This window comes from Pseudopipra pipra, chromosome 19, assembly GCF_036250125.1.
Source record: "Pseudopipra pipra isolate bDixPip1 chromosome 19, bDixPip1.hap1, whole genome shotgun sequence".
In the NCBI taxonomy this organism is placed as follows: domain Eukaryota; kingdom Metazoa; phylum Chordata; class Aves; order Passeriformes; family Pipridae; genus Pseudopipra; species Pseudopipra pipra.
This window is the reverse complement of record NC_087567.1, coordinates 10,215,463-10,232,745: the sequence shown is the minus strand read 5'-3', so window position 1 is coordinate 10,232,745 and position 17,283 is coordinate 10,215,463. Positions and strand designations below refer to the sequence as shown.

At 58.4% G+C, this 17,283-nt stretch overlaps 1 protein-coding gene across 3 annotated transcripts in view; it reads right to left on the bottom strand.

The window, feature by feature from the left end:
• Positions 1–713: 713 nt before the first annotated feature.
• Positions 714–17,283, bottom strand: part of ARSG (arylsulfatase G) — a 25,388-nt gene continuing 8,818 nt past the window's right edge. For 2 of the 3 annotated variants that reach the window (XM_064676117.1, XM_064676118.1), the window contains exons 3-12: positions 16,904–17,091; positions 16,007–16,054; positions 15,816–15,927; positions 15,434–15,574; positions 13,015–13,208; positions 12,283–12,363; positions 9,055–9,163; positions 4,644–4,764; positions 1,326–1,416; positions 714–1,070 (exon numbers count right to left, since the gene is read on the bottom strand). In XM_064676117.1, the coding sequence (XP_064532187.1) occupies positions 742–1,070; positions 1,326–1,416; positions 4,644–4,764; positions 9,055–9,163; positions 12,283–12,363; positions 13,015–13,208; positions 15,434–15,574; positions 15,816–15,927; positions 16,007–16,054; positions 16,904–17,091 (1,414 nt within the window). In that variant the 3' untranslated portion in view covers positions 714–741. The remainder of the gene's footprint in view (positions 1,071–1,325; positions 1,417–4,643; positions 4,765–9,054; positions 9,164–12,282; positions 12,364–13,014; positions 13,209–15,433; positions 15,575–15,815; positions 15,928–16,006; positions 16,055–16,903; positions 17,092–17,283) is intronic. The other variant, XM_064676119.1, reaches the window with a different exon arrangement.

Below are 17,283 nucleotides of genomic sequence, written 5' to 3'. Positions count from 1 at the left end.
CCCCACCTGTGCCCCTGGCATTGCCTCTTCCCCCACACCTTCCCAGAAAAAGCCTTTCCCAAACACTGGGACTCGGGTGTGTGTCACAGCACAGTCCCTGAGCTCTGCTGTGCAGGACAAGCTGAGCATCCTGCCCACACAGAGAGCAGCTCTCAGGGACAGCCCAGGACCCCTTTCCTTCCACAGAAAGTTGGGTCTTACCGTGGCCCCACTAACAAACCTCACCAGGCAGCTGGGGGGGCAGCTGCTCCATTTCCGAGAGCACTCACCTCGTGCCAGCCGGGAATTTTCTCTCTGCAGCCACAGGCTTCCAGGTTCTCAGCACCAGAAGGGATGTTTGCTCAGAGGCCCCGTCCTCCCGTGCCCTGTACTCCCACGGGGAACTCCTGTAACTCCCATTTTAGAGGGAAGGCCAAGCATATTTCCCAGAGGAATTCTCTCCCAAAGCCAGCTCTCACAGAAGGTAGTTGTAATCCAAGACCTGGCTCTTTCCCAGCTAAAGAGCCCTACAAAAAGCCTTCCCACATGCCCAGACCCAGCAAGGTACTGCAGTGCCCTGCTCTGCAGCAAAGGGGACCCTCTGTGTGCTGCCCCAGAGCCACAACCAACTCACCTCCCTGCTTCCTACACAGAGCAAAGGTGACCCAGCCTCCATCCGTGGCCAACCTCCAGCCTGGAGCCAGCACATCCCATTCACAGACACCACACTGGGGAAAGGAGCAGCCTGAGCAATTATTTGCTTTAGAGACAAAGCCGTGTTGTTCTTCCCTCCGTGGGAAGGTCCAGCGTGGCCGTGTGAGCCCCGTGGCACCGGCAGGCCACGTGCTGCGCGTTGCAGCAGGGAATCACGGCTGGATCCTTGGAATAATCCGCAACCGAGACGTTGTCGGCTGCAATGTCCTCCAGAGCTTGGCTGTAAGCCCTGCTGATCACGGGCAGCACTGCCTGGTACTCCCTGGATGCCACATCCAAAGGCTCCTGCTCCTGGATGTCGCGGTCCAGGTTGAAGATGAGGGGTGGTTGGTGATGCTCAGCTGGCCCTGTGCTCCCATCGCAGGCCATCGCCCCTCCTAGGGAGGAAATGAGGGAAAAACCCTGGAGTTATGGGCTGCCCAGGGATCACCTTTGTGTTCCTCACAGCCCAGGCCCGCCCTGTCCCAGCTCTTAGTCCAAGAGTGTTTCTGGGGCCAACAACCCCGGGCTGCAGAGCTGGGTTGGCTCTTGCTTGAATTAACCTGAGTTGGTTTCCACCTGTATCTGTAGGGATCCAAGAATTCCAGAAGTTTTTTTCCCAGACTTTAGGATCTCTGGAAGGGACACGGTACCTGTGGTGTAAAAGGCCTTGTACTGAGCCAGCCTCAGTGCCTCGATCTCACCAACCTTCCCAGCTGCTCCACTGTTGGGGTGGAGCAGAACCTGAAGGAAGGACAAAAAAGTGCCTGTCAGAACATGGCAGGGAAAACCTGCTCCACCTGTGCACCCATTTACAGCCACCATTCAGCCCCTGGACTGAGCAACCAACAGAGTTTTGATTGCTGAAGGGTGGGATGGTGACAGAAGAACCCAAGGAAACTCCAACATCTCCCTTTGCCTTCCTGGTTCTGCAGGATCCTCTGAATTTACCTCCCCAGACCAATTCTGCCAAGAAAGTGATCACAAAGGTGCAGAGGCTTTCAGCAGAGCAGGACAGAATATCATAGGATCATAGTTGGGGTTGGAAGGGACCTTAAAGACCATCTAGTTCCAACCTCCTGCCTTGGGCAGGGACACCTTCCACTAGCCCAGATTGCCCCAAGCCCCATCCAACCTGGCCTTGGACATTTCCAGAGATGGAGCAGCCACAGCTTCTCTGGGCAACCTGTGCCAGGGCCTCCCCACCCTCCCAGGGAAGAATTCCTTCCTAACGTCTAACCTAAATCTCCCCTCTTTTCACGTAAAACCATTCCCCCTTGTCCTACCACTGAATGCCTGTGTAATATTTGGGAGCTGGGTGCTGTGTGTCACCCACTCCGTGGGTGCTCCAAGGGAGCCAAATCCCTGCCTGGAGCCAGGAGCCAGCCCCGAGCTGAGGGTGAGCTCATGCAGAGGCCACACGGGAAGGTGAGGTGCTGGAACATCATCCCGTGTCCGTCTCCGCCGCTGACTCACCCCGCTGTGCGAGGGCTCCCTTCCCTGACAACAGCACAGGGAAAGGGCTGAGAAGGAAGGGAAGGAGAGAAGGGTGGGTCGAATCTCTCCCCCCCCCCAGTATTTAGGACACTTGATCCACAGAGGACAGCTGCTCTGGCACACGGGAGCGAGGAGACAAGTGAGCTGGACGGTCCAGCGGCTCCTCTGCTCAGATCAGATCTGCCGCGGAGCCAACGGCTTCACTGAGGGATGAGTCACTTGAGGTTTCCTCCCTGGGATTCGAGTTTAAAAGTGATTCAAGAAATTTCCACTGTGCTAAAAAATTAGAAACATCTGCTGGAGTTGTAGGCAGCTGTGGTGCCAAGTTTAGTAACAGCACTCACAGCTGATGAGCGTGGCAATGCCTTAGCAGGTGCCCGGCACAGAGCACCCAGATGTCCATCCCACACTGCCCAGCACGGAGCATTCCAGCCCCCCGGGCACCCAGAGATGTCCATCCTGTGCTGCCTGGTCTGGATATGGCCACTATCTTCAGGGCCCAGCTGGTACCTCATCCAAGAATTGCCAGGGTTCAGGGTAGGGGGTGATTTCCAAATGCTCTCAGTTTCCTTTATTGCCCTCCACTGCAAGGGAAATTTAAAAAAAAAAAAATCACCTTTTGCAACTTGGTTTAATATTTATGTTTTAGGGGAAAAAAATAGAAGGGTGTAAAGTGGAAGAGGTGGTGCAGTGTGAGCTGCTGCAAGGAGGAACCTCTGCAGCAGAGTCCCCTTCTGCTGACACTCCCTGGTCAGGATAAAACAGCTCCAAAGCAGGAATCAGCAAATATTCAAGGCCCCGTGAAGCCAAAAATGGGAACTGAACCAATTAATCTGCCTCCAGCTTTAAAGCTTTGCCTACACCTTTAGCAGCACAGCTGGGATACTGCCAGCCCTGTGTCGGGGCACTCAAACTTCCCTTCTTACCAACAACCACATTCCTAAACCTCTTAAAACCCCTCACTAAGGAAATCTGTTATAATTTGCTGCATAATTAAGGAGCTTGTTTCGATTGAGCCCTTTCAAGAAACATTCCCAGGTCTGGAACTCTTCCATTAAGCTGTGATTTTGTTATTATAATAAATAAAAAACTAGAAAAGGGGGGTTGGGAAGCCTTTTCTCCCTAGAAAACCCATTGCCTGAACCCGGTGCAGTTGTGCATCCCTCTCCCATTCAGCCCTGACACCCAGCAAACCACTGCTCCCAGCAAACCATTGCTCCCAGCAAACCATCATTCCCAACAAACCATCACTCTCAGCAAACCACTGCTCCCAGCAAACCATCATTCCCAGTAAACCCTCACTCTCAGCATGCCATCGCTCCCAGCAAACTATTGCTCCCAGTAAACCATCACTTCCAGCAAACCATTGCTGCCAGCAAACCATCATTCCCAGTAAACCCACCACTCCCAGCAAACCATCATTCCCAGTAAACCCACCACTCCCAGCAAACCATCATTCCCAGTAAACCCACCACTCCCAGCAAATCACTGGTCCCCCCCTCCCAGCACTGCATGTGCAGAGGAGGGTTAATCCCAAGGAACACAGCAGAGCACTTTGGCCACATCCCATCCGCTTCCCTGCTTCATCTCCCAGTTCAGCAGAGGGTTCCATAAATACAAAGCAAATACCAAACCCCTGATGGACACAGAAAGCAAATCCAAGATCCCGCTGGGAGCTGGCTCACGGTGCTCGCAGGAGGGTGGACTTTAAAAGCAAAATCAGGATTTATCCATGGGACTGCTATTAAAGCCGCTTTTTTTTTTTCTTTCCTTATCTTTTGGTTCTGCAAAAATCTCGTGGAACTCTGAGACAAACGTGTGGCCATCCTGCTTGTCCTGAAAACTGTGTTTTTTGGGCTTAGAGGAGCTGGCAGTAGCTGGTTGTATGGACAGAGCTGTGGGATACGGGGTGGGTTGCCCCGATGGAACATGGTAACAACGGGCACCTTCCCCAGCCACGGAGCTGGGAGAAGGAGGGCTTCCTTACATCTTCACCTGGCATGATAAATAAAGGGATACAACTAGGTTTGAGCCCCCAGGATTTTCTCTTCCCCACACTGATGCACCTTTTGTGATTGGGAAGCAGACACACCATGCAGAGCACCACAGGCTGCCACAGGCCTGAGTGTCCCCAGGATGGTGTCCCTGGGATGGGGGCACAGCCCTGTGGCACACAGGAAGGTGCCACACTGCAGACACAGGCATTTCTATACATAATCCCAGATTTGTGAGTGAGACACAAAACAGTCTTCATTAACCCAAAGCCCTTTTACCCTGATATCCCAAGCCCAGCCTGGTGCAGCACCCAGTCAACTCCAGCTGCCCTCCTCCTCCTCCTCCAGGTCAGGGGGTGATGGTCCTGTGAGTCCACACATCACCAGCTTTGAGCCTTTTTCCACTCCCTACTTACCTGGTTTAGCTCAGGGATCTGCTGAGAGGGGTGGGGTGTCACTGGGGGAGTGGCTCTGCCTTACCTTGTGCCCCTCATCCGACCACCCGAAGAGAACTGGGGACACATCCAAGCCATCAAAGCGCCTGTTCGGGGGCAGTGCCGCCCCAGCCAGGGCCACCAGCGTGGGGAAGATGTCCAGGGTGCTGGGGAAAGAGGTGGCTGCCATCAGTGCAAGGAGCAAGAATCCCTGGAGGGTCCCTCCCAGCCCAACCTGTGCCCTGCCACCCCTCGAAAGCGCCTTGTGGGGGGGCAGTTGCTTCCCAGCACATCCAACAACTGAAAAGGTTAAACCCGGCTTCCAGCGGCGGCTCAGGCCCTGGCAAGCCCCAGCTTCACGTGTCTCCCACCCCCAGCCGGCTGCTCGCCAGGCGCTGCGGGTTCAGCCAGGATGTGCCTCCCCCCGCGCCCGCGGGGCAGGGACAGGGGCACGGCGGGGCAGCCCCTCCTGAGCCCCCCGGGCACGGGGCAAGGCAGCGGGTCACCCTGCGGAGAAACTGCAAGCACAGGGAGTTTTCACGCCAGTGACAGCACATCCCGTCGCCCCAGGAAAACGCGGTCTTGGCTTTTGCGCGGAGCAGCGCGAGCGGGAGAGCCAGGATGGAACAGGAGCGCGGGGCTGCTCCGCAAATCCCACCCGACCCCGACGGCGCTCCCACCGACAGCCCCCCGCGCCTGCAGGGCCTCAGACACAATCACTCGGGGCTCCCCCGGTGTGGGGGGACACGGGGAAGGCGACTCACAGTCCCCCTGGCTCCGTGGGGATGCACAGAGGGACAGTCGCTGCCTCCCCCCCTGCTGCCTGTGGCTCAAAGCAGAGCCTGGCTGTGGCAATTCCCCACCTTCCAGCACATCCCTGCCGTGTGGAGGTCGAGCACCATCGTTGCTGGAGTGGGAAGGGATCACCTGGCCCTGCTGCCAGCCCTTCACAGCCTGGGCACAGACTCCCCCTCCTCGGTCCCCCTCCTCCCAGTGGGGACCGGACTCGACTCCAGTGGGATGGGGACATCCTGCTCGCAGCTCCCACGTCCGACCCTCACCTCCCTCATCCTACAGGACACGAGTGTCCGTCCCCCCCATCACCAGGAGCACACCCCTCCCTCTCACAGACACAGTCACGGGGTGATCCCACACCTCTAAAGGGAACCAGCCGAAGCAGGGTGTCCCATGGCCCCAGGGGACAGCAGGACATCAGAGTGGCCAAGTGACACATCTCAGCCCTGCCCTTCCTGGGGACAGGGCTGTGACACAGGAGCTGAGGAGCTGGCAGTGCTGAGTGGTGATGGGGACTCAACTCACACCCCTCTGGCTACAAAACCCCTGTGCTGGCAGCTCCAGGGGGGTCAGTTTGGGCAAGGAAATTCCTGGAGGAGGAGAAAGCACCAGGTCCCCAACCTGGGGGTACCAGGAGAGCACCACAGTCCTGCCATGGTAGTCCTACCCCCACTATGATCTGTCACTGTGTGTCTCCTGTCCAGAGCTGATGGCAGCCAAGTGGAGAGAAAAGAGCCCTGGGCTTAACAGCCCCCGGTTCTCCCATTCAACAAGTTTTAATTTAGCTGCTAAGAGACGGAGAGAACAAATAAGAACAAACACTGCTGCTCACGGAGCCGGGAGGCGCCCAAAGAAATCCTGGCTCCCCTCTGCATCCCTGCAGCACCTCCCCGGGGTCACACCAGGTCCCCCCAGAATGGCAGCTCACCTGGGCAGTGTGCCCCGGGTCCCGTGGGTGCTCAGCACACTCAGGATCTGGCCCCCAGCACGGTGCATGTGGATGCTTCCAGGGCTGGACCAAGCAGCCCCAGCACAGCTGATAGGACCTCTGAAAATCGTCACCTCATGAGGGGTCAAAGGACAATGTGACTGAGGACAGAAGCAGTTGAAGATCCCCCCAGTCATAGGTAAATGTAACTCAAAGAAAAAGGCACGAAAAAGTCAGATTTTGGTCAAACTTGGCATCAAAGCAAAGGCCCCACTAGCAGGCACATCCCAGAAGCCAAGCTGGGGAAGCCGTGCATAAGGGAAAGTGAAAGCCACTCTGCCAACCCCTGTCCTGGCCAAGAGAGGTTTAACAAATAAAGTCACCCCAGCACCCTGCTGCTGCCTGAACACCGGGGAAAATGGCCCAGGCATCAGCAGCTCCCTGCCTGTGCCCCACAGGGCAGAGCTGTGCGGGGTGATGGACATCCCAACATCCCGGGCAGGACGTGCTGGGAGCACTGCCCTGCCACGGTGATGAGCATCCCAGCATCCTGGGCACAATGTGGCAGAGAAGGCTGCCCTGCCCAGAGATGAGGGGGTGCAGGCAGCTGCAGGCAGCTGAACCAGCTCTCCTTGCACTCTGCCAGCTCGCCCAGCCCGCCCAGCCCCACGCCGCTGGCACAGCCAGGATGGTGCAATCTGCTTCTTCACCACCCTCCTGACCTACTTCTTCTGTGCCCTACTTTGGGCTGGGGCAGGGAAGGGCAGAGGCACAGCGGGTGGCTCTGACAATTAAACGTAATTAAGAAAAGCCGACAAAGCAGTTTTTCTGCAGAAACCAGCGTGCAGGTGCAGGTCTGTGGTGGTGCATCAGCACTGCCCTGCTGGCTCCAGCTTCCCCAGCCCCTGGGCACACTCACCTCACTCACCTCCCTGCTCCCTGCTCCGGGGAGGACGTGGAGCCAAGAGGTCCTGCCCAGTCCTGGCAGGCTCTTTGCCCAGGTGGCAAAGGCTGTCAGTGTTTCCATAACCCCAGGGGCAGAGGAGGCTCATGTGGATGGATAACGCCTGCCCCTGCCCAGCCCCGGCTCTTCCTGGGGATCCCACCAGGCAGAGGTCCCTCTGAGTGTGCAGAGGGCTCCCAGCCACACCTGCACACAGGTTTCATCCCCTCCCCAGCTTTTTGGTCTTCCCCATCAACTGGGGGAATTTCAGCTTCTCTATTGCACATGCTGATCTTTGGGGGATGTCCCCAAGGGTGACTCAGTGCAGAGAAAAGCCACCTGTCCTGACACACTGTGAGCACCAAGCAACTCCTGCCCTCCACATCCCTCCACGTCCCTCCACCTTCCCTGTCCATGAGCTCAGGCCATGGCTGGGACCAGGGGTGAAACCTTCCTGAGCTTGACCCATTGCTCGTGTCCCCCATGCTGGCTCTGTGCTGCCTCCTGAAGAGGGAGTGCCTCATCCCACACAGTTGGGCACGGCCCCTTGGCAATGCCAGGCTGTGCTGGGGGGATCCTGGCTGTGCTCTGACTCCTGGGGAGCTGCAGAGTCACTTTCCAAGCAGTGCAGCACAGCCCCTGCCTCTGCTGGATTTCCAGCTGTCCCACCTGCCAGACCAGAGCTGGGAAATGCAGGAGATAAGGTCCACAATGCAGGAGATAAGGTCTATGAGGAGATAACCTGGGCTCGAGAATTCCAGGGCTTGGAGGCAGGGCTGGAAGGGAGGCTGGTGGGACAGGGGGATGGGGACAGGCACTGACCCTGCAGGTGCTGCCCTAGTTGCCTGAGCAGGCAGGAGTTGGCAGCCCTGCCCCATGTTCCGTGGAGGGGAAGGGTTTGGAGGTGAATCCATGGGGTGCTACGTGCACCCCATCCCCTCTGCCAGACACCCATGACTCAGCTTATGGCTCAAACCTTCCAGTGCCTGCAAAAATCCAGCTCCCAGAGCTGCCCTCGGGCCATGTAAGGAGTGAGTGGCTCCAGCTTATCTCAAGGACTTTAGAAACACCCAACACCTCCCCAGGGCCCACCAGCCAGGACCTGCTTCCAGCAGCTGGGGTGTTCTTTCCCAATGCCCAGCCACACCCTGGCCCCACCGCCCCGACCTCCACCACGCTGTGCTCCAGGGATGAGAGGAGATGGGGCATCCCACCACAACTGCTGGAAAAGGAGGGATTCAAGGAGAGGCACAAGTCCCACATGGAGGGGTGCAGTTGCTGCCTGCAGAGGTGCAGTATTGCTGCAATAAGGACCCCCCCCATGCCACCCTCCCCGGGGAGCCGAGGCCTGGGGGCAGCAGCCCTTCCCCTCTGCTCCCCGGCCGCATCCTGCAGGGATTGCCAGCGCCATCTCCCCGGCCAGCCTTTCCCACAACCGCACCCTCCTCCACATAAAGCCATTCACAAACCACAAAGCCTGAGCCTGCTCCTTGGTGGGGAGAGAGAACATCGTCATCTTTTAATTATCGGGAGGCCCTCGGCCACCGCGGCCAGGAGGCACACGGAGCCCGGTGGCCGCTCACGCCAACCCACCAGCCTCACAAAAAGCCCTTTCAAACTCCTCTTTGCTGAAGCATTAAGTCTTGGGAGAGGACAAAAGTACAGTCTGGCACGAGGCACGGAATAACTAGTGCAGGCAGCTGCTGCTGCCAAAACCCAGGTGGTGACCTGGGGATGGTGGATCCTCCCAAAGGGGGTGGAGGGGCTGCCCCGCTCCCGACGGGCTCTTACCTGAGCAGAGCACGGCTCGTGCGCTTGGCAGGGACGTGGCCAGGCCAGTACACCACTGCTGGCACACGGTGCCCTCCTTCCCAGGTCGTTTGCTTTGCTGAGCTCCCGCCTGCAAGAGAACAGGGCAGCGCTCAGCACCCTGCTGAGATGGGAAACCTCCTGACCCCAGAGTTTCCCTGGCAAAGGAACCGTTCAGGGGTGTAAATTGCCCCAAAAGGAGGGTGATTTTGCTGGAGAGAATCTGGGTCAGGGGAGGGAGAAGAGTTACAGGAGTTTTTCAAAGAAATAGGGAAGGGGGGGGGGAAAAGGGGCTCAGTTTGGCACTGCTTTGTGTTTCTCCAGCAAGTGATGAGAAATGCAGCTGCTGCCGGAGCCGTCGCGTTTCCATCCACTTTTGATGTCAGGTGAGAAAATGGAGCAGGCAGGAAATGTAGGAATTTGTTCCAGGGACTGCTGCCCTCAGCGAGGTACAGCTCTGACAGCCCCCCCTCCCCCCGCCTGCTGGAAACCTGCCTCATTAAAAATACCATCCTGCTAATAACCCTCCTGTCAGCTAATGAACCTGATCCATCGTTTCCCTGACAGCACCCAAAGCACCCTTGCTCTGCCCTTGGGTTTGAGATGCTCTGCATGGCACGGGGAAGCTGCCCAGTCCCTTCCTCCACCTGGAGTGCTGCACACAGGGATGGGGGTGCTGAGCACCAAAACGCAAGGACTGAGCATCTAAACGGGTGGAAGTGTGTTGGAGAGCCTCCCTCTGCCTTGGCTGCAGCCCAAAGTGCCCCAGGCAGCTGAGGCGGGGGAAGGGGCTGGGAATGGGGCAAACAGAAAATCCCAACGCGATTCACCGAGCAAACTTCCCAGGAGCAGCCTTTGTCCTGCGCCTTTCAGCGTGCACATGGCAACGGCGCTCGCCCAAAGCCATTTCCTCCGGGCACAGCCAAGAGAGGCACGGCCACCCCGCACTCCTCTGAGCCCCTGTGCCGGTCCCCAGCCCAGCCCAGCCTCTCCAGGAGTCACTCCCTGATCCGACAGGCTGATCCACGCTCCCAAGCAATGCTGATGCCCCCACAGGGACACACAGGGCATGGATGCTGCGGTGCTGGTGCCACAAGGGCTAGTCCTAGTTTCTGACCCTGCTGCCCGTTCTGCTGGCACATCCTCAATCTCTCCTGCTCCCCACCTAAACTTTTGGTGTTTCCCCCCAGAGGACATCTCCTTGGGGCCTCCACAGTGGGACACAGCCAGCACTGGGATCTCTTGTGGCTATTGGAAACATAACAGTGCTCCTAACATACATCATGTATGGCTAAAGTGAGGTGCCCCCCCTGCCCTCAGACACCCCAGGAAACCACAGCAATTACAGCAATTAATATCAATCCCCATCTCTGCACCCATATTAAATAACTCGTCCTCCTGGATGCATTTCCACAGCTTTTCCATGCATGGTCAGGGGTCTCTGGCAGAACAGCAGAGTGGGGGAACCCCCTCCAGCCACCCCAGTGCCTCTGGCTGGTCAGGACATTGGAGCAGCCCACGAATGAGCTCACGTTAACACTTTTGGGCAGTAAATGGGGCTGAAACACCCAAACCCAACCAGGGAATTTTCTCCAGGGTGGGGATGATGCAGCCCTGTTGCTGTGGGGACTTTCCAGGCTTTCCAGGAAAGCTGAACTGTGCATTCCCGTGGCGGGATGAAAACCTTGGTCCCACCACACACAGCAGGTCCTCAGCACAGGGACACCAGGTCTGGAGGCTCCCAAACCTGTCTCAAGACATGCCCAGCATCACATCCCCAAAATGTGTATCTCTATCCCAGTGTCCCTCCTCGCTGGGCTCTTGGCCACAAGGTGGGAAACAAGTTTTTGGGGTGGGCTGAGGGCTGTGGGAAGCTCCCCAGCCAGAGAAAGGGGCAGCACATATGGATATGCTGCTTTCTCTCAGTGAGGACCAACTCCAGTTACCACCTGATATCAATGGAAAACACCCCTGGAATTTGGGTTGGAGCCTAAAAGGAAACACCAAGCTACGTGAAACACGGAAAGCTCGGAGCAGCCTGTCCCCCCTTGCCCTCCCCACTCCTCAGGGGCTTTTCTGTGCTGGGGGATGATTCCCTTGGGATGGGAGGGCCAAGCATCCCACCCCAGCAGCACCCAGGGGCAGGTGTTTGTGGTGCCAGCCCTGCCAGCAGCAGCCCCGTAACGCCGGGCTGGCTTTCCAAACATCCGTGCAACAGCCAGCCCAGGGATTTCCGAAGTCATCCTTCCAGCCGGTGTTTACAGCCAGCTCGGAGTGCCCTGCCAGCCCGACCTCCTCCCCAGCCTCGGCCACAGCCAGGATCCGGGTGTTTTCCCAGGGAGGCGAGGGGCTGGAAAAGGGGCCGTGTTTTCCTCGCCCTGTTCCCGAACGCCCGCACTGCCTGTACCATCTGCTCCGGCTTGTGACCGGCGGTTGCTCAAGAGCAACCCGGGCCGTCAGCAGGGTTTGTTTACTAGAAAATTAAGGTTACGGATTTCATTCCCGGGGCCAGCCCGGCCAGCCAGCCCAGAGGAGGAAGGGCTCTGGGAATGGAATGGGAATGGGAACAGGCGAGCCAGCCCGCCGGCAGCGCTTGCCCAGGGAAGTGGCCACGGTCGCATGGCCTGGGTGTCAGGAAGCGGAGGAGGGATGAGGCGCTCCCGCCCCGCTGACCCCGGGGCATGGGGGGAACCGAGCCTGGCACGTTACGCTGCGTAACACAAGCAGAAGTGGGAAACGCCTGACTCATGAATGTTTTCTGGCCGAAATAAACCCACCGAGCAGATGGCTTGGCCGGAAAAGGAGGAAAGATGGAAAAAAAAAAATAAAATTAAAAACACACACCCCAAGAAAACGGCGGAGAGAAAGAAAAGCAAAGTCCCCGGGGCGCGGAGAGGGTGCTGGGCAGGATGGGGCTTGGGGTTACAAGACCCTGCTGGAGCTGATGGCAACATCCAGTCCCTGAACCAGCACCAGTCACCTCAGGTTCTGGGGTAACAGAGACCCCAGCCCCCCACCTTCCCAGCAGCGGTTTTAGGGGAAAACTTGACTGTTCTGGGGTGTGTTCAAGCCCAGGGCAGCAGCCAGGGAAAGGCTGGAGGTGGAATGCTCCCCATGTCCCCCTCAATGGGCAATGAAGGGATGTGTGGAGCACCCCCCCTGCACCCCTGGGGACTGGCAGACCTCCCCCTCCCAACTCTGCCAGGTTACCTCGCTGCCTCTGCCAGGCCCCCACGAACGGCCCCAGGCGTCCTGCCAGCTCACACTTCTGTGCCCAGGGGCCATTGTCACCTGCAAGAGAAAGAAATGTCTCCATGAGTGACACCAGGACCCAGAGGGTGGGAGGGGACACTTCCACAGTGGGGCGGTGGGTAAGGACAAGTCACCCTTCCATCCCTCCTCCCCATCCCTGTGATGCCTCCCCACATGGGCAAGAGCAGCAGGATGATTGATTTTGATTTCTAACAGTTTGTTTCCAAGGGATGAGTCCTGGGGGGGGAGGGAAGGGGAGCGGCTGCCACCAGCTTTGGGCGCTAATGAGCGGCGGAGCGGTTCCTGTCGTCAGGAGCAAGACATCCTCATTAGGGAGGCTGCTCAGAGAGAGCGGATTTGGGCTTCTTAATGAGCGAGGATTTATGGCTTAATTAGGCACGGCCCCGCCGGTTCAGCCCCGCGGCCGAAGGGGGGTGGCAGGGCGGGCACCCCGCGGAGTGGCCGCGGCACCCTGGGACCCCCATCCCTGCGAGGGGACTGCTCCCCATCCCTGCGAGGGGACTGCTCCCCATCCCTGCGAGGGGACTGCTCCCCGTCCGCGAAGCAGCAGGAGCATTGAGGGCAGGGCACAAACACAGGTTCTGCCCCCCGACCCACCTCCACGCCGGGGCTGGTGTGGGGCAGTCACCAGTGTCACCCCCAGCCCCGCAGCCGCTTTTCCTGCCGTACCTGTGAACCACAGCAGCGTGTTGCCCTTCCCGTGGCTGTCGGCCACCTCCTTTATCCGTCCCACCAGGGCATCCATCTCGCCCAGGGAGGCTCCGTAGATGCCCCTGCCCGAGGGGGGCCCTGGCTGGGGGTCCCACAGCGGGACGTGCATGTGGGCCAGAGCCAGGTAGAGGAAGAAGGGGCGTCCACTCTCGCTGCACAGGAGAGAGAGGGAGAGTGTTCAGCCTTCAGGGCAAGGCAGTGGCAGGAGGTCATTGGGGTGGTGGCACTGCCAAGCCTGGGGACACAGACCGGTGGCCCTTCCACAGCTCCTGGGAGAAAAACACCCTATGTGCATTCAGCTGGCTGCAAATCCTTGTAGAGGGGGATGCTTGGCCTCTGCTCCTGCTTAAACCTCTCTCTGTGGCCCCCCTCACTGTCAACTGTCCTCCTGTTTGGGACAGACTCGCCCCTTCCTCCATCTCCAGTGTCCAAACACCCCGCGTTGGCGCATCCCAGGCACCCACCCACTCCCCTCCCCTCCTTCAGGGGCCCATTTTGGCCCTTTGTTCCCCTCTCCAGCAAGTGCCTGGAGATCTGACAGTGATGGGCAGAGGATGAGCCACAGCAGGACACCCACACCAACCCCAGGCACGGCCTTGGCACTGCCAAGCAGCCCAGGACAGGGATTGCGGCACGTTCGCCAGCCGTGCGCTGCCCCACTGCCTGCTCACCCCTAAATCATCAGAGGACATGTCCTGTTTGCTTGTTTACAGCTATATTTATCTCCTCCAACGAGTCCTGCTCTTCCTCAGGGACCTCGGAGGGGAAGGGTGGGATGGCCAGCGGCGGGGAGGGGCCGGATCCCGGGGACGTGTCCCAGCCCGCGCACGCGCCCGGCTCCGGCCGCCCCATCACTGCCTCCAGAAAGCTTTCGGGGCCCCTCTGACGTGTGTTTCGGCATTTCCTTCCTTTACCCGTCACCTGGGATGGAAAATGAGTAAAACCCATCCCACCTGGAGCTGCCCTGTCCTCCCCCATGGCACTGGAGCCCTGCAAAGGGCTGTGCCCAGCCCCTTGCAAAAGCCGTGAGAGACCTTTTCCCACGGGCTGCCAGAGACCCTGGAGCAGGGAAAGCCGCTTTCCCCAGCTTGCATCCCACCACTCCAGCATCCAGATGAACTCATGGCTGCAGTGTTCAGCTGAACATCCCACTTGCTTATCACAAGGACACCTCAGAATTGTCCCAGATGGAGATAGCTGAGGACAGGAGTCCCTGACTTTTGCTCCCACGCTCGCTGTGCTCGAGCAGTGCCACCTCTCACCGTCACAAATTGCTCAACCTTGACACGACTGGTTAAAAAAACACCGAGATGGCAAATCCGGTGTTCTTTTGTTGCCCTGTAATGAATGAGTCAGGCAGGGGAAAACTGGAATAAGCCATCAAAGGGAAGGAGAGAAAAGGCAGGCACCTGCTTAATCCTGTTCTCCGTGAACGCAGATAACCCCAGAACACTTCTGGGAGTTTAAAGGTTTTTCCTATTAAACTGGAGCTCACACACTTGGTTTCACAGCCAAACAGCATCCTGGAAGCCCAGAGGGCTTGGACAGGAGGGGGGATTGCTGCTGTCCCACAGCCCAGAGCCTGAGTACCCTCAGCACCCTGACCACTATAGATATTGTGCAACAAAACCACACCCAGATTTATAAGGAGCCATTTCCCACAGGCTGCTCTCTGCCCAGCCTTTTGTTCATCCCCATCACACAAACCTAACCCCCAGGACCCCACTACTGTGGCCCTTCTGTGAGTCTGTGCTATCCCTGCATGCAGACATGGGATGGGCTGGGACTCGGCTGCCCGGCAGCGCTTCCTCTCCTCGCACTGCAGGGAGGCATTTTGCAAAGTCACAGCTCGTAATCCGCCAATAATGGGGATTAAAGTTACACAACCCATCCTCAGGGCTCGGCCGTCATTTGGAGGAGCCACTTTGCTCCTGAGGGACGAGCACACCCGGGCACCTCGTGTCCTGTGAGCCCGGGGGAGGCAGAGCTTGAAGCTCAGGGATCTTGGAGTGCTTTATCCTCAAAATAGATTGAACTCCTTGCACAGGGAAGGTTCAAACCCCTCTGGGTGCTGTTCTGGTCCCACTGCCAGAGCTGCCATGGGCACCCATTTCAGCATCTCTCCCACACCCCTGCCAGCACTTCATACCCAGGGAGGCACCTCCACTGCCCCGCTGCCACTGCAGAGATGGAGGGATGGAGGACGGATGGAAGGAGGACAGACAGACGGAGGAGAGGGATGACAACATTTCCCTCCCTCTGATGCCCGCTAGCCAGGACCCTGCTGTACATTCCCCCCAGGAAGGAGGCACAGCCCAGCTCAAATGCTCTGACCTTTCTCATAAATGGTGGTTTTAAAAACACCGTGTCCCCTCACCTGGCCCGCCGGATGAACCGCGCCGCCTCCTCCGCGTAGGTCATGGCCAGGCTGCCGAGGGCCACGGGCTGCTGGACGATGGTGACGTTCTCAAAGAGAGGAAGAGCGACCTCGGTGTAACAGTCCTTCCTCGCCACCCTGCTGGGAAGAGTCACCAAACACTTGTAAACAGAGCGGGGACCAGTGTGGGAGCAGGCACGGAGCCTGGAGGTTTTCCTGGCCTTCCCAACCTGCACCCTGCTGTGGGGTGCACAGGGGTCAAACTGGGTACATGGAGTATGAGGGGAGGTGACCACAGCAAAGGGCAGCTCTTGGGGCTGGGGACACTGATGCAAATCCCCACCTCCCTGTGCCAGCACCCGAATCCCTCACGGTCCCATACCTGGCAGCCGCGCCGTGCCGCGGGCAGGGCGGGCAGGGCGGCAGGTTGTACCCAGGGGTGTCCGTGCAGCCCATGTCGTGGCTGTAGGGGATCCCAAAGTAGTATTCAAAGCCTGAGAGGCGAGTGAGGGTGTCAGCGGGGTCAAGGTGACCGCAGGGCCCTCAGCTCGTCCCCGCTGGCACAGCCCTTACCGCGGGAGTTGGGGTGATGGCGGCCGTGGTGTCCCAGGTGCCACTTGCCTGCGTGGAAGCCACAGAACATCATTTCAGAGGTTACACAGCCACAGCCACCACCAGCCATCACCCACGAGGTGCCCACAGCGCTGGGGGCTTTAATCTTGCTACAAGAAAGGCTCCTTGTTTGTGCTGGCTGCGTTTCCAGAATGCCGTCTATTTTTGCAGAAACCCAGAAAAAATGCATAAGGTATCCCATGCCTGTGCAAAGCAAGTGTTTCCAGCCTTAAAAGGCTCTTTCATGTGTTTGTGTTCTGAGCAGACGGCTTTCTAACCCCCCCTAAACAGCCAGCTTCACCCTCTGACCTCCGGCACGTGCTTGCTCCCACAGAATGCACCAATCCAAGAGGGAGAACTCCAAAAACTGTGGGGCAATAGTGAAACCGAGGGATTTTCTGCCAGCACGAGGTGTGCACCAGCAGGAGCTGCAGGTGCAAGGGGCTTGTGCTGGCTGGGGGGACCCACGGTGACAGAAAGGTGCCTTAAATCACAGGGGCAGTGGCACCGACCGTGGCATGGGACGCAGGATGGCAGAGCTGCCGAGCACAGCCGTGTTTGCTCAGGAAAACCCAGCACATTCCTTGTGAGGTGAAGCAATTAGAGCTTAAATGGAGAAGTCTGGATTTTCAGGCAGCATCATGTGTTTGAAAAGGAAGATTTTAATCTTGGGATTACGTAATCCAAGGGAGATGTGTGAAATCCCTCTCATGTGATCCTTCAGACTCTCCTTTCACTGCCAGCGCTCCACTTAAGTACCTGCAGCCACCCCCCTGCAAGGGATGGACACGGGTGTCTTTGCCACCCCTTGTCACCCCCCCCCAGCCCCGGCTGCCCCCTTGGCATTTTGGGCATTACCTATAGCCGCTGTGCTGTACCCAGCCTCCCGCAGGACCTCAGCCAGGGTGGTCTCGTTCAGGGGGAGGCCGCCGACCGACGTGATGGCGAAGTTGTGGGTGACCCCGTTGCGCACCCCGAGGCGCCCCGTGAGCAGCGAGGCGCGGGACGGGGAGCAAGTGGATGCGGCTGAGTGGAAATCCACAAACCTGGAAGGTTAAAGGACCCTTTGTTCACAAGGCCCTGCATGCTCTAACACTGCCCCATCCCTCCCTGCTCCCCTGCATGCATCCCCTTCTGCCCCAGGGATGAGGGTTGGGAGTGGGGGATGAAGCTCGCGGGTCTCACAGGGATGGATGGACCTGCACTGGTCTCTGGCAGCCCTCCCCGTGCACCCAAAC